Source organism: Melopsittacus undulatus, chromosome 7 (assembly GCF_012275295.1).
Source record: "Melopsittacus undulatus isolate bMelUnd1 chromosome 7, bMelUnd1.mat.Z, whole genome shotgun sequence".
NCBI classification, from domain to species: domain Eukaryota; kingdom Metazoa; phylum Chordata; class Aves; order Psittaciformes; family Psittaculidae; genus Melopsittacus; species Melopsittacus undulatus.
The window spans coordinates 17,480,135-17,497,376 of NC_047533.1; the positions used below are offsets into that span (position 1 = coordinate 17,480,135).

At 35.7% G+C, this 17,242-nt stretch overlaps 1 protein-coding gene across 3 annotated transcripts in view; it reads left to right on the plus strand.

The window, feature by feature from the left end:
- SLIT2 (slit guidance ligand 2) overlaps positions 1-17,242 on the plus strand; it is a 262,240-nt gene that overhangs the window by 195,313 nt on the left and 49,685 nt on the right. For 2 of the 3 annotated variants that reach the window (XM_005148463.3, XM_031048373.2), the window contains exons 14-20: positions 28-191; positions 940-963; positions 4,438-4,588; positions 9,699-9,773; positions 13,928-14,071; positions 15,431-15,574; positions 16,734-16,900. In XM_005148463.3, coding sequence (XP_005148520.1) covers positions 28-191; positions 940-963; positions 4,438-4,588; positions 9,699-9,773; positions 13,928-14,071; positions 15,431-15,574; positions 16,734-16,900 — 869 coding nt within the window. The remainder of the gene's footprint in view (positions 1-27; positions 192-939; positions 964-4,437; positions 4,589-9,698; positions 9,774-13,927; positions 14,072-15,430; positions 15,575-16,733; positions 16,901-17,242) is intronic. The other variant, XM_005148464.3, reaches the window with a different exon arrangement.

Genomic DNA, 17,242 nt, shown 5'->3' on the forward strand with positions numbered 1-17,242 from the left:
AATCATAATTTTTTTTCTTCATGAAAGGCATTTGGCTCAGAACCCATTTATCTGTGACTGCCATCTGAAGTGGCTGGCGGATTATCTTCATACAAACCCCATTGAGACCAGTGGTGCCCGTTGCACCAGCCCCCGCCGTCTGGCAAACAAAAGGATCGGCCAGATCAAAAGCAAGAAATTCCGCTGCTCAGGTAATTTTCTTAGTTCAGCTGCTATTTTTCTTTTATTGGCAAAACCAGTGGTTATAGAAGTTCTAATGAAGGCAGCTGGCTCTCTATGGAATTATTAAACGTTGCAGAATCTTTTTTAGTTCTTTGACTGAAGGGGGGAAATCATGGAAGTCATAGACTATTGGATCATGGAACATTACTATAGTTAATACATTTGGCATTATTTCTGAGTAGCATTAAATCTAACAAAAGAAATGCAATATATACTTCAGAATGAAAAGCTAAAGTTATTCACTACAGGTATCACCAATATAAATCATTTTGGAAGAATTTCCACAAGGCTCTGGAGTATGTGAAAGATCTAAAAATTTCTAGCTAAATATGGAAACATGACATATTCATTTTATACAGGGAACTTACCTCATACTGAAATTTACTGTTTTCTTTTTCTAATCTTATTCCATTTCCTACTTACATTTCTTTAAATCCTAACTTTTGTCATATGGTATCCAGCTGTTCCAGGTGCATTTCACTTTCTGCAATTTATTCAGTCTTGAGTGCAAACACCAGCTGAGAACTGTTTGTTACCCATGTTCTGGATATATTTATGAGTATTCACACATTGTTGTTTATCAGCTTTCATTGTGAATACACATTTTTTCACTTAATTATCTGTAGTTAACTGTAGTCCATACTTAATCTAATAAAACCCATTCTTTGCTTGCTGACATTCAGGTACATCTTCTATTTTTTTTTTCTCTTTATTTAGCTAAAGAACAGTATTTCATTCCAGGTAGGTTTGATTCTGCAGTAAGATTGACTAACTGCAGATATTCTCTCCCTTTCCTCAAAAAAGCAAAGTTTGTTATAGCTTTTAAGAAACTGATGCATGTGTATTAACTTTAGTCAATACCTGTAGCTAGACTTAGTTTTTCCTTTGTAGATTACTAATAGTTCTGTTTTCTGAATATGAGCTTAGCATGCAGTTCCGTTTACTTTTTTTGTCTCACAAATGTCACACAACCTACCAAAATTATGGCTCTACTTAAACTATTTAAAAGGTTTCACCTGCTAATTCATATTTCAGTTGACACCTTTACTTACCTTGCACCTTGCCTCTCTATCACTCCTGTTTTTAAAATGTAGCTCCTGAGCTGCTTTTAAATGGAGGAAAAAACACTACCATCAAAGAGCTAGTACAACTTTAAAAAAAATCAGTATTTTACATATTAACATTTTCTTGCCTTGCTTTCATGCTCTACGCTCGCTGCAACTACTGCTTGCTCACTCTCCCTATGTTTACAAAATCACAGTGGAATGCTTGGAAAAGAAAGCTGATATTCTTCATTACAGGCATTCTGTGGTCACATGCACACAATGAATCCGAAATGCTTGTCATTAAAGAAAATATGACTTTAGAGTTGGGGTGAAACAGCAATTTACACACCGTTTTAAGCTGCAGTGAATCTATGATACTTTCACAAAAGATTTACAGATGTTGGCACTAGCTCTTTGAAATACGTTTGTTTCTTTGCTTTACTTTGCTTGTCAAGTGTGTGCACTGGTTTCTTAATAGAAAAAAAACAAAAAAAAAATGATGCACTTACATTATGTTCCTAACATAATGATTATAATGATTGTTTGGCAAAATAAAAAAGTGAATAATGAATCTATTGATGAATTCCACTATGTAATTTGCAAGCAGGGTTTTCTACCATAGTTTATTATCTAGAAAGATACCTGCAATAACTGGTTATGACACCAGTGCACTTGTTCTTTCAAGTACTACAGGTATACTGTCATTCTGCAATCTTCTTATTCTTTGTCTTTTAAGCTGGTATGTTTTAACATCTCTTCTCCTAATGCTGTGTGATGTATCACTTAAATTTGCAGCAATGCTGGAATTCTTTCTTGCCCTTTTACTAATAAAGCTGGTTTGAATATGAAGAAAAGACAAAATGAAATACAAAATAAGGCAGCAATTTGTCAGCATTGGCAGCCGCAAAAATGTGTTTTAAAGCAGCATAAACCAGAGAGGGATTCAATTTCTCAAACCTGTAGTACTACTCAATCCCTTAATGAGTAAAACAGCTGTATTCCTGCCACAGAGTGACTACTACTCAACCTTGCCAGCACAACTTTTGTCTCTGAGTTAGAAATGTTTTGTTGCCAGCAAATGTCTTCACAGCCTGTTTATAATGTGACCACACATGCAGTTTAGGCTTGTTTATGTACCCTTTCAAATATGCTATTCCTGGGGAAAAAAAAAAAAATGTGTTGCAGACTTGCTTCTTGAAATACAACTGCTGTGCTTTCCCTCTCTATTGGGTTTCAGGAAGATGCTGCATAAAATTATTCTAGTTGTTGAAGACCTTGTCCCCTAATATTTTAGTTGTCTAGCTTCTAAAAGCGATTTTCTTTGGACACAGGAATTTTAAAAATATATATATTCATAGGCTTGCTTTTGGGGTATTTAAAAGTGCTAAAAATTACTTCTTTACACTTCAGTAAATACTTCTAAAATGTTAGCATTTCTCTAAAAATTCAATTTTTTACTCTTTGTTTTAAATATGTCATTAGGAGATCTTGCTCTGCAGACACTAGGAAGTCTTGGTAGAATTTTAATATAGTCATTTAGAAGAATAAAGATTATACAAGCATTAAATCATTAATTTGAAATAACATTCTGTCTGCTAGCTCTTAGAAATATTCCACATTGTTGTATGTGCTTAGACATTTAAATGCTAGATAGCATAACGTGTGATGACTGTTGTGGGGGGGGGGGGGGTTCTTCCTCTGAGAAATCTGTTTCTCCTACATTTCTTTGGTGTATTAAGGTTTTAAGTGGCATAGCATGTGTATGTGTTTAAGGGAGCAGCTTTCAAAGCATTCATTTAAAATAGTGAAGATTAATGTATGGGAGGCATTGTCATCCTATATGAAACCTGTAATTAACCCCAATCTTTTCTTCATTTATTGATGCCACTTAAAATGAATTATTCTTCCTCTCTGCTGAAGATGGTTCTCCCTAGCAACATCTTCTAATCAAAGTAAAGTTGAGTACAGAACATGAGAGCTTAGTTCATGTTTTTGTCTTAATTGGGATTACTCTGTCTTTCTTTCCTTCTTGGCTATCTTTACTTTTTCAGGAGTTCACCATTTTGGCTGTAAGTAAAATTCAGTGTCTGAGATAAATCACAGTGTACCTCCCAGCCCTGATGCACCTTCTACTAGTCTCAGTCTTTTCATCTTTGTCCAAGAAGAACCCACAGGTCCTTTCAGCTTCTCTTTGTTTTCTTTGTCACCCACCCTCAGTTCCTTACTGGATGTTTTCTCCTGAATCTTCCAATATGTTTAGGATGTTTTCTTTTCCTTGACTGACTCTGGGAAATGGTGGAGGAACTTTAAATGTGGGTCTTTTTTATTTTTTTTGTGTACTTTTGAGTTAATCTGTGACAGTAATATTGTTACCGTGGCACTGGACATTCAGTAATAAGAATGCCCATGTCATGTAAGCAAGTATTAAATTTCAAATGCTTCTGTAACTTATACCTACCTACTCCTTCCTCTTTTCCCTTGCTCTCACCCTTGGCCTAATGGATGCAGTTTTGATAATGTAGCGAGATTTTCTGTTGTGCTTGATCTAACCATGTGGTTGTGAGGTATGAGTAAAACATGGTTCTGTCAAGCACCATGGAACGTCACGCAGCTTTCTACAGCATGGCAAGCTGCTGAGGCTTAATTCAGGATCACACATTTTTTAAATTAAAGCTGAAAACAGGGTTTTCAATCATATGTGTTTGAGATGATGTGGAGTATCGGGACTATAAAAAAAAAAAAGTCCAGTCAACAATACAAATTTGTAATGAGAGAAAGAGAAAAGGTGTCATTCAGGATCTATTTATTCTTCATACAGAGAATGAAAATAAATTCTAAAAGAATCAGTGGCATTTGTGTGATTAGTTATAAACAAGGCTAGATTGGCTGACAACGTAATCAGCAGAAAGTACAGCTGTGAAAAGCTCAAGTTAATGTTATCCTGTTATGTGAAGTTGGTCACAGTTTCTTTTTCCAGCATATCTTGAGCCCCTATATTTAACCCTCTCTTGAAGCCCTTTTGTCTGTTCAGTATCACAAAGTTTATCATACATTTCCCAAGTTGCCCACCCGTTATCTGCACTGTAGGCATCTTTTCAACCTTCTCACAAGAAGCATATCTTCTATTTTATTGACTCAGGATCTTTATTTTGACTTGACTCTTCCACAGGCACTGAAGATTACAGATCCAAATTAAGCGGAGACTGCTTTGCAGATTTGGCTTGCCCTGAGAAATGTCGCTGTGAAGGGACCACAGTGGACTGCTCCAATCAGAAACTGAACAAAATTCCTGATCATATCCCCCAGTACACTGCAGAGTTGTAAGTTGAATCCTTATTAAAGCACTATTTGTTTATGGAAAAACTAACTAAAATATTCAAATACAAAATCGTAGCTTTACTTTTTTGAGCAACAAAAAATATATGTATATATGCCCCTCTGTAAGGCACTTCAAAGGACTAGATATTAATAAAAATTATTTATACATCATTTGAATACCACATAGCCTTAAAAACTTGTGATAATAAAATAAGGCAACTGTTCTATATTTCTAGCTCTTCAGTACATGAGCTACCCACTTGGATTTTTTTTCAAAGGAAATGGGGTTTATTTTGCTTTTTATTTTAACTACAAGAGCAAGTAGGACAGCCAGTAACCAGAGGTCTGTCTTAAAAAGTACTACCTAAGTGTTTAATAAAACAAAAATGGTTCTTTTTATGCAGAGGACACATTATGTGTGTCAGGCAGGAGACCAGAGGAAGATAAAGCAGACAAACAAGACGGAGTTGGGTTAAGAAGAAGAGATAGTAATGTAATGAGCAGATATGAGTGGAAAAGAAGTCACAGATTATTACTTGCTTAATAAGTGCCATATGGGAACGATTTGTAGGCATTACAACTGAAGTGGTCTTCAAGGAGGGATTGAAAGGTAAAATTAAGACAGCTTTACAAGGTTTTCCCACATGCAAAGCGTAGTATGAAAGGGAATACAGTGACACTTGAAGGATCATCAGAAAGGCAGATGAAAGTGTCCATCATTGACAGAGCAAAGGCAGGAGGAAATAGCTGTTTTTCCTAGAAGGTTCGGTTTAAAGAACAAGGGAGAGTGTTTAGGGACAAAAGAGAAGGACTTTGATTTGACATAGTAAAGCAGGGACAGAGATGTGCAGACAGGAGTACTGTGATCAAGTTGTGACACACAGGGTGAAATGAACAACAGTATAGCATATCTCTTGAAAGATAATCAGTCTGCAGCTGGCATCAAAGCAATAGTACAGCATTGCAGGTATGAAATAAAGAGACTATAGTTAAAAATTTTGAATATCTGGACAGGAAAAGGAATTTGAAACTGAAATATGGGTAAAGAGAGGTGGAGATTTTTGTCTGTCTCTGAGCTGGGAGAATGAGTTGAATTTAGTGATGTTCTAATTGCAAATCTGAGTGGTTAAATCTAATTGTGTCTAGAAGCACCTTTACAAGTCTGGCAATTTCAATTGAAAATGTGACATATGTGGGAAAAGCAAAACTCAGCTTTTGGCTGTGCTGTTCATGCTGTTGATTTATTGTTCATAAAGTGCCAGAGAAGAAAAAACTGCTATACAGTGTTGTGTAAAAGGAGATAGATTTCAGTGGATAAATACATTTTACTTTATGCTATAATATTTTGAGATAAATTTACTTAAATTGAAGACTTAAAACTGATGGAACAAGTTGCAGGTTAAAGTGTAGGAGACCATAATGTAATGATTATAAACATATAGTTACTGCACCAAGAGATGAGAAACGGAGTTGTTGAAGTGACAAGCGTGCATTGTCTTGATTCTTAACACAATTCATGTTTAATTCTCTCTGCACTGAAGAAATAATAATCTTAATTTAATATTTTAATTGTTTTTAATATTTACATGTGGAAGACAAATTGTCAAGTATTTTCTTTATATAATTATAAATCATACATATTAAATTCAGAAAAAACAAATGATCAAAATTCATTTGCTGTGTATCTAAAATCTCAAATTTCAGTCAACAAAGAAATTGTGTTTGACTAAAACAAAATTCATATTTGGTTACAGCACTTCATTTAGAAAACATGCAGTCCTGTTTGAAGGTGTCAACGGATTAAAACCCCATGTCCCTAAAAGTGTTACAGCATTTAATCCCCTTTCACTTCTATTAAAGTCTTTTAAAATGGGAACTTCTACTTCCTATGGAATCTGCCTCTTTTCAGTTTTCATCATTGCTTCTTTTATATTTTTTGCCCTCAAAGAGCAATTTTCTGTCCAGCACTTTATCAAGTAAGATGGTCTTATACTGTAATATAGTCACTATTCAACCAACTTCTTGATAAGCTGTACAGATTGTTCTTCAAGTCTTTTAATGTAATAAAAACTTCAACAGCCTTGCAAGTATTTTAGAGGGGATAAAGGAATTATTTCTGCATTTTTTTTTTACTTCCTGTAAAAATCCAATTGCTCTAGCTAAATACACTCTTCTAGTATCTGCCTCAAAGATGCAAGTCTTTCTCTTGTTTCTGTGATTTCTGGTCTTTGATGCTCTTCTTGGGACTTACTGTTCTAGTTCTAGGGCCACTCTGTGATTTCCAGTTCATAACATCTACATGCATAAGAAGAGCAGCTAGGTAGCCTTACTTTTCTTTTACCCACCAAATTTGAGACGAAGGTCCTTATTAAGAGTCAAATGATATTGACACTTCCATAACAGTGCTGAAGGTGGCTAGATTATTTTCTGCAGGGTCGTATTGGAGCTGAGACAGCTTGGAAATGAAGATCAAAAGTGAGGAAAAAGAGTATTCATTATGCAGAGTAGTTGTTTTCAAAAAAAAAAAATCTGAATAAAATAATACAGTTCAAGATAGAAACTTAATTGTAAAAGGAAAACAGTGTATAAGTGTGTCGACTGCTGATCTGTTTATATTTTGTTGCTTGCTCACAGTCTTCCAGAAAACTAGGAAAAGATCTGTCTCATCTGTTGTTAAAGTATTTGAGATAAAGAACAAGCCTGTAAAAGCACCCCAGAAAATAAAATAATTTTCTAATATATAGGTAGCAATCTAATATATAGGAAAATTCATTTGATAAACCACTCAAACCAGAGTCCCCAGGAGGAACACTAAATAAAAACAGTTTCAGTTATCACTGTTCAATTTTTGTAATTATTTTACAACAGCTGATATAATATCTTACCCTAAGGTGATACTTTTCGAAAGCATGAATATAACTGCAGTACATAGCTATCCAGGAAGGTTTAGCTATTGTACCAAAACATGCAAATATCTTGCCTGTTGTGTTAATAAAAGAGGGAAAAACATTAAATAAAACAAAAACAGAATAACTAAATATCATCATCAAATCATCTGTTTCATAACAGAATGACATTTCAGTATTTTTCTTTGAATAAACCAGTTACAAGTATTTTAAATATTATTTTCATGGTCAAGTGATTGACAGGTAACAGTTATCATTACTGTAAAGAGCACTGGGCTCAAACAATAATGATATTAAGATCCAGAGGGAAGATACCACATCTGTTAATTTTCCAGTCATCTGTGGTAATTTTGATTCCACTGTGTGTAGTATCACTTACCATGACAACAGAACAAAAACTTCTTGCACAAGTATTTAACAGTTTCAGATCTAAAGACAGCAATCTCCTAGAATCAAAGAATTGTAGAGTAGATTGGGTTGTAAGGGACCTTTGAAGGTCATCTAGTCCACCCCCCCTGCAATAAGCAGGGACATCTTGATCTAGGTCAGGTTGCCCAAGCACTGAATGAATCATTTGAAAAAAAAAAATTCAAGAACAAGAATCATCTAGAAAAGAAGACTTCCAGGGAAAAACTGAAAAGATTAAGTGCCTTTGTGTGAAAGAAACTTGAGGAAGACATACAGTTAATTATTTTTAATATGTAAAAGGTTATTGCAAAGAGGAAAGGTTCAAATTGCTTTCTTTTTTCAGTGGGGTTGGAATGGATTGCAATAGAGCACAGCAAGGGAGTATTATTAGAATCAATAAATGTTTTCAAAACCAAGTCATTCTCTCAGATGATACAGCAGTTGGAAAGTATTTGGAAATGTCAGCATTTATAGAATGCGTGCTTCTACTGTTGTTGATGGACAGGGAAAAAAAGACTGTTTATAATGATGAAATAACTTTGTTAATTGACTGCAAAAATTTATCCAGTATTGTCCTACTAAAATCACATTAAGTTATTCAGTGGTTTTTTAGAGGTGGTAGCATCTTTTGAAATTCATGCCCCTTGTATTTAAGTGTGGTATACAAATGTACCACGTATAGCCAAAAAACTCTTCCTGTCTTCTCTGCTTGGTTCTGTGCTAAAATTATTGCACAGATTTACAACTTTAATTTCCCTTCTGGCTATCACTGAGAATGAGCAGGAAGGAAGGATGAATTATCTATCCTTTTTTTTTAATATTGTATTGCAATAAGGTAATTCTGAAAAGTATTCTGGGTTTAGAGTTATGCTGAATTTCGTGATAATGTTCTCAGGCATGTCTTGTCCTTCCTGTTCAAGATTTTGAAGCAAAAGCTGGACAGACTCTCTTCCTTAATAAGATGGGTCCATTAAAACATATAAAGAATCTAAGACTCAATTTCCATTTTCCATTCAAGAGAGGAAGCAGGGAATACTGGATCAGTGCAGATATTTTGTGAAATATAGCTGGTCCCCTAACCTAGCAGCTGCTAAAATTATACTATGCTGGAACAGCTTTGATACCTGGGCAGGAAAGATCGGTATCCAGCTAGTATGTGTTGCTCATTGCATACCTTCTTGTACTGCTACAAATCAGCATTTAATGGTTCCTTACACAGTATATGTGGGTTAGGTGTAGTGGTCTGAAGACAAACCATGGTCAGAGAAGTGTTTTAAAAATTTTGGTGTTTCAGACCCTACTCAAAAGAACTCTTGAGCATAAGGTAATTATTTCATTCTTGTAAATAGTGTTCTGTGAGCACTGCCAGATGTCTGGCAGACCCCACCTGATATCCTTTAAAGAACAGTAAACTAATCTTCAGTGGTTTATATGTACTTCTTAAAGATTTTTATTTGTAAGTTGCCATGGAATTGAACCCTTCCTTAGTTACATTTTTTGTTTTCTTCCCTTAAAGAAAAATTAAAAACATCTCCTTATATTTCTCTGCAGTTTTAGTTGTATGTTATTTTGTGATCTGGTTTTGATTCTTTATGTCTTATGTATGACTAAATTTAACTTACGAGAATCTTCATTTACAAGAATTATCAGAATTAGAAATGACATTGGATACAGAATTGTGCTTCAGCTACCAGTTGATCATCAGCTATGCAGTCTGAAAAGTTCACTTAGAGTGGAACATTCTGTACCAATGCCTAAATATTTTTTCTGAAAATGATTTTTCTGAAATTTCTTATAGGAGACTAAATAACAATGAATTTTCAGTTCTGGAAGCTACTGGAATCTTTAAGAAACTTCCTCAGCTGCGTAAAATGTAAGTGTAATTTCAGTGACTTTGTCTATTCACATGTTAGCTCCTTGCTGTATTTCTCCACCTTCCCTAGTTCTTATCTAGAGAAGTTTCAGTATATTCTAATAAAAAAAATCAAGAATGGTTTTAAATTAATCACTGAGGTAGCTCAGAGTTGACAGCTCTTCTCTATGGCACTGCACATTGCCAGCAACAACTTCTCATGGTGTATAGCTCTGGCACCTTCACTGCAGTGTCCAGACAGCTGGTCTGTTCTGCAGCCACAGCAGGGAGCCTATAGCATAAGCTGCTCAAAGAAGGGTCCAGTAATCCTTTGTAGCTTCTTGTACAACTCCCTTACCAGATAATTTTGCCTGTTTCAGCACATTCAAGACATGCCTTTGGTTCTGTGCTTCATTAAACTGTCATTAGATGAGGGGAATATCAAAATTAAATGACTGAGAAAAAAATGGTTTGATAGCTCATCCATGTAAGTCCATGTTCACAGTTCATGCTGTTGTAAGAGGAGTTTATAATCTTACCACTTGTAGTTGTTACTAAAAATAAATCTATGAAAAGCTTTTCTTTTGCTTATGTAAAAGACATATTTGAAGGTAGATTATTTAGACTTAGTGACTCAATGCTCAGTCTTTGCAGAATTAAATCCAAGCAGAAATAGTAAGTGAAGATAAATGCAAGTAAAAATAGTTCAGATTAATGAAATGATGCACTGGTTTGTAGACATAAAGTTACTAGTATTTGTAAAAGATTGGTCTATGTCACTAGTGACCAAAATCTCAAGAGGAGCAATAGTATTGCTTAAAATATTGTTAGCCTTGCTCACGTCCTTTCTGGCAACTGTCATGATCACAAATCTGTTACTGATTTTTGTAGTTTGTAGACAAATATAAAAAAAAGAAAAAGTAAACAAAACCAACAAATAATCATAAAAAAAATAATCAACTTTGCTTTTGTCCTGTCTACTTCAGTTCATCTTGCCACTTCTGATTGGGCTTATGTACTTAAGAAAGTAGGAATGTCTGGCACAGGAGTGTTCTGGTGTTATACAGTAGACACCTAGTTTTCTTTATTCCTCAATGATATCATATTAGCACTTTTTACAACTGCAGAATACCTTTAAAATAAATAAAATACATGATGTGCCATCTTACACATGCACACAGATAAGGCAGACCTTCATTTATAAGAAAAATGAGGAAAAGAGACTATACTATCAGTACTTACATATTTTCAGGCTGTAAAGGTAGCTTAATAAACATTTAATGTCATCTACAGCTTTTTGGCCGAGGAGGTGTTCAAGTCGAGAGAAAGGAAGAAAATTGTAAAGTCTCAGTGTAGTTGTCTGCCAGAACTCCAAGAGCTTTGAAATATGCATAATTGAGAAGGAAAAATTTGAGAAAATGTAAATGAGAAGTTAACATTTTGAATAACACTGCTTTGTAACTTCATATAGTTGTCACTCATTACAACATTACTGAATACAGAGAATAATACAGTGACTGGTTAAGTGTGACTGAAAAGCAGTGAGGTACTGATGTTACAGAGAAACCAATATGAGTAAATTCTGTATTTCTGTGGAGCTCATATTTCTTCTGGAGGTTCAAATAGGTGCAAAGGTCTTTCTGCACAGATGCCACTAAAAAATTGCAGCCTAAATGTTTAATTGATTAGATGGTTCATCAGTAATGAAGCACATGTATGGACTGCATCATTGATTAGTTATGCAACATTAATCCTTAAAATATCTCTGTGAAGTGGGTGAAGTAGTATTCATGTTACACCAGGAACAAATAAGATTTTAGGAGACTAAGGGCTTGACATGGATAAACCATCTGATCTGAGAGATAACTGAATTTCTTGCTTCCAGTCTTGTGCAGCACCTTAGAGGAGACTGAACAGCTTCACAGTGAAACTAAATGACACTGTTTCCCACAGCAGTCTCCTGGAGAAACTGGCAGCTTATGGCTTGGACAAGCGTACTCTGCTGGGTAAAAAACTATCCGGATGGCCAGGCCCAAAGATCAGTAGTGAATGAAGTTAAATCCAGTTGGCAGCTAGTCACAAGTGGTGTTCCCCAGGGCTAGGTATTGGACATGCTTCTGTTTAAATTTTTATCAATGATCTGGATGAGAGGATCAAGTGCACACTCAGTAAGTTTGCTGATGACACCAATTTGGGCAGGAATGTTGATCTGCTCGAGGGTAGGAAGGTTCTACAGAGGGGTCTGGACAGGATGGATCAATGGGCCGAGGACCGTTGTATGAGGTCCCACAGGGCAAAGTGCTGGGTCCTGCACTTGGGCCAAAACCCCATGCAAGGCTCCAAGCTTCGGGAAGAGTGCCTGGAAAGATGCTCATAGAAAATGACCTGGGGGTGCTGATTGATGGAGCTGAAGGAACCTGAGCCAGCTTGTGCCCAGGCAGCCAAGAAGACCAATGATACTGTGGCCTGTATCAGCAATAGTGTAGCCAGGAGGACCACAGCGGTGATTATCCCCCTGTGCTCAGTACTGGTGAGGCTGCACCTCAAATCCTGCATTCAGTTCTGGGCCCCGCACTACACGACAGACACTGAGGTACCAGAGCATATCCAGAGAAGGACAAGAACATGGTGAAGGGCCTAGAGCAAAAGCCTTATGAGGAGTGACTGAGGGAACTGGGGTTGTTTAGCCCCATAGAGGAAACCATATCCCTTTCTACAATTACCTGAAAGGAGGTTGTAGTGAGGTGGGGATCAGTCTTGTCTCCCAAAGTACCAAGTGACAGGACAAGAGGAAATGGCCTCAAGCCATTTCAGGGAAGTTTAAATTGGATATTAGGAAGATTTTCTTCACCAAAAGGGTTGTCAAGCACTAGAACAGACTGCCCAAAAAAGTGATGGAGTCACCACCCCTATAGGTGTTTAAAAGACATGAACATGTAGCACTTAGGGACACGGTTTACTGGTAGACTTGGCAGTGCTAGGTTATGTTGAACCTGATGATCTCAAAGGTCGTTTCCAACCTAAATAAGTCTATGATTCTCTGTGATTGTGTCCATCATCACAGGCAAGGTGTACGTTAAATTATAGCTAGGCTAGAGATGAGTAGTCAGCACACAAGATTAAGCCACAACATGTTATTTCCTATGACTTAGATAATGGCACCAGCTGATGCGGGCAAGTATATAAAATTTTGTTCTAAGAAATAATATCTTTCTTGATTTGAACAATTAAGATGCTGCTCTAGAAGTTGCATCAAATATTTGTTCTTCCCAATACCATTAACTCCATCAAATAAAAGGTTTTTAGCTTCATTTTGCATTGGCTCAGAGAATTTTTAAGAGCTTCTAAAAAGTGACTGTTTAGTTTGTAGATTTGTACTTCTATGATATGCATAGTTATATGAAACAACTAAACCAAAAGCAGGCAAGAATAAGATGAAAAATCTTTAAGTAAATGCGTGTTGTTGACTATGTATGCTTTTGTATGTATAGCACAGATCCCACCCATTTGGGATGTAATTTCCACATTTCAACTAAAAACCATAAGCACTAAATATTTTGGCAGTATTTTAGGTCATTTTCCCACATTTTGATCTGCTTTGCATGTGGATTGCAGATAAATGGCCTAAGTTGCTTATAAACCCTTATTTTTAACATAATGTCATCATTTACTGTTTACATTCACACATTTCATTTACATATGTTGCTGTTTATACTGTTTTCTTATATTTGTGTCTACCGAAACATAGCTGTGCTGGTGTTCATATAGCATCATTTTGTTGTTAATTTGTCAAATAATGCTACAAGGACTGGAGACACAAAAATAAGATACAGTCACTGACAAGATTCAAATCTATGAAAAGATGTTCTTGTGTGGTGGCAGCATGGACTGGGTAATTGCCAATTATTTAAAAACATCATCCAAAGATTGCTTTAAAAATCTTTACTATTTCTTTACTATATTTACTATATCTTTACTATTACTAAAAATCTTACTTTTAGTAGCAGGGCATCGAATTTTGCATTTTTTGTCGATTTGAATTTGAACAATGTATTTGTTGCTTTTACATAATAACTTGATATCTTAAATCTATTCAGTCTGCAGCATTTAACAGTTAATTTAACATACTCAAAAAAGAAAACATATTTTTCTCTGTTTTTGTTAATGTGTAATAGAAACCTGAGCAATAACAAGATTACAGATATCGAAGAAGGAGCATTTGATGGAGCCTCTGGTGTGAATGAACTATTGCTCACTAGTAATCGCTTGGAAAGTGTTCGACACAAAATGTTCAGAGGACTAGAAAGTCTCAAAACGTTGTGAGTGTAACAATTTGGGTGGTTTTAGTCTTCTTTTCTGCCAGGTATTTCTTAAAAGTAATATTTTATCTGTCCTAAAAAAAATAATTTTGAGGAATAGTTATGGATTATTCAATCATATCTTAGTTTTTGTTGCTATTTTACAAAATATTATCTTACATTATATGAATTCGTTAGTTATTAATTATGGACATAGCATAGCTGAAATTTTTGTTGTGGTTGCTTGACTGCAGAAGTTAAGTCCTTTAAAATGATGAAGTGGTTGAGAATGAGTAAACATCCAAATGCAGAAACAGAAAATAATAATCTGCTTCAAAGTAACAGAGATTTGCATAGGAATTGCACATTTTATGCAATAGAGTCTGATTCAATTCAGCCTAACCATTCCTGGGGATTTTACTAGAGGAAAAAAATATTCTGATAGATATTGAAATACAGAAAATTATCCTTTCCTAAGTAATTTTAATGTCATTTCAACAGTGGAGAGAGGAGTAAAAGCACTATAGCTCGAGCTCCTTTTATTCTTTCCATGAAGGCAGTTTAGCTCTTTCCACTCAAAAAGATATGTTTATACAATCTACAACTTCTTGGCCTTCATCAGAGAGCCTATCCTGATCATCAGACCCAACCTGAGATTAAATGGTCTTTAAGGCTTCAGCTGTATTTTTAATAAATCAGGCCTATCATTTCTAACTTTGCATTTAAAGACGTTAAGTTGTTAGAAGCACTTATTCTTAGACCAAAGCATGAGGAAAAATATTCATTTATTGATGGTCAGATAGGAGAACAACAAATTTCCAAGCTTATAAGTTCTACAGAAATATGAAAGATTTTAATATAGATGTTTCTTATTCAGTATTCTCCATTTTTTACTAGATCCTAGAGTCATGAGGAAGAGGAGTCAGGGTACCCTGATTTCATCTAATTGAAACAAGTGACAATGTAGTAGAAATGGCTTGTAAAATTCATCCTAAGGAAAATCAGGTTGAAAGGGTCTAAGGAGGAGTACAGCTGGTTCCAATAGGCTTGGAAGCATAAGGAGGTGGATGCTGTGTAACTCCAATTTGGGGAATTTCAATTTGTTTTCAATTAATAAACTTTATTACTGATTGAAATAAAAATGCTTAGGGGAAACACTCCCTGTCTCAGTGATGCCTACCCACCTATCTTTCTGTTTTCCTGTCTCCTTCAAGCACACTGCATTCAGTCCCCTCAAATGAGGTGACAGGCAGCACATGGGTCACTGCACTTGTGGCTTCTCCACCAGTAGCAATCCCTCTTGGCCCTTGCTTGGGCCACCACTTCAGCTGCAGCTCCTTCTCGGGCTAAGATGAGAAATGTTGATCTTTCCTTTATCAGGATGCTGAGGAGCAACCGTGTGAGTTGTGTGGGAAATGACAGCTTCACAGGCCTGAGCTCAGTCCGCCTGCTCTCACTTTATGACAACCAGATCACCACTGTGGCACCCGGCTCCTTTGATACATTGCATTCACTCTCTACATTGTGAGTCACTCATTTGAGTTTTACCTTACCTGAACTTAAACCTCTGACTCTCTGAGGACATTTATGCTAATGTTTGTTATATACTTTCACAGCATGAGGTAAAGTTAAGGGAAGAAGGAGTTCAAAGAGGTATTTTCGAGAAAGTTTATTTCCTGAACCATCTTGGACACTTAAGAGTATGTTTTCATGCATCACTGAATGCATCACTGAATTCATCACTAGACTGACTTCTAGAAGTGCCTCAGAAGGCAGGAAAAATGTCCTGATCAACACCTTCTTCAACAGAAGCCCACTGATCTGAACCAGGGGAGAAAGCCACATTTTGTTTAGGCATTGCACAGTCAGAGCTGGTTGAACCACCATGTGTCTGTCTTTCTGCTGTGTGGCATCAAATTATTATCTTAAGCTTCCTTGGCCTACTGAAGATTTGAATTCATACATGTTTTATAATGAAGATTCAGTCTAATTTTCTGTAAAAAGAAGCATCCTTTTTTATTTGAACATGATGTAATTTATGGGAAGGGAAAACGGTGAGCAAAGCTGATGCTCATTTTACTGAAGAAATGCTTTTTTGTAGGTAGCAACATTCAGGAAAGTACTTAATCCTTTTTTTACATAAAAAGTGACACTTGGCACCAAGTGACTACTTTGTGCATATTAAGGATGACATGTTTATAAATAATGGAATTGTCAATAGGTTTGTGCTGAAGTAGGGAGATGCCAAAAGTAGTGAGAATTCTAGAAGTAAATTCATTTTTATAACTGGCATGTAATCAACTTAGCTGTCACTTCAGATAGGAAACTTATTCTCTAGAGCAAATAAAAGATGGAAATCTGGAGATGACAAATTAATGGAATAGCTGTTGTCAGGTTGAAACTAATAATGTAAAGTAATCAGCCTTCATCTCTATATGAAATTATTGCATTATCAGTACAGAGTAGCTTTACAACAAGTCAGGTCTTTGACAGTTTTAAATTATTTCTAAATGAGTTACATCAAGATTCACCACACAGAGCCTAAATTACAGCTTTCACCTATGGTTTGTACACAGTATTCTTTGAAGAACAGTATTTAAGCTTAGCTTTTTGAAAATAGAAGTTAGATACCGAGGATGAAAAATATGGTGTCATCTGAAGTAAACTTTCCTTTGGTTCTTAGAAACCTCTTGGCCAATCCCTTCAACTGCAACTGCCATCTCGCATGGCTTGGAGACTGGCTAAGGAAGAAACGCATTGTGACAGGGAACCCTCGCTGCCAAAAACCCTACTTCCTCAAAGAGATTCCCATCCAGGATGTAGCAATTCAGGATTTTACATGTGATGATGGTAAGAAAATTAATATTTGAGCTTTTTGTAATTTCAGCTTTCATATATATAGCTGCATGGTTCCCACAGATCCATAGTTATTTAAAGCATTAATTATGCTTTAAATTATTTCATTTGCACTTCATTCTACATCCGTTTAAAATTCTTCCACCTGTTTTTTTAGGTAATTAGCAAAAACATGGCTATTATATATCTGCTTTCAAAAGTTTTTCTTGCCTATTTTCAGTACTGTAAATCATAATGTATATATAATATAAAAATTAAATACATGGATCACATACGTAGTTCACATGAGAATATTTGTAAATGCTGATGCTACAATCAAATGCTTTCAGGTTACTT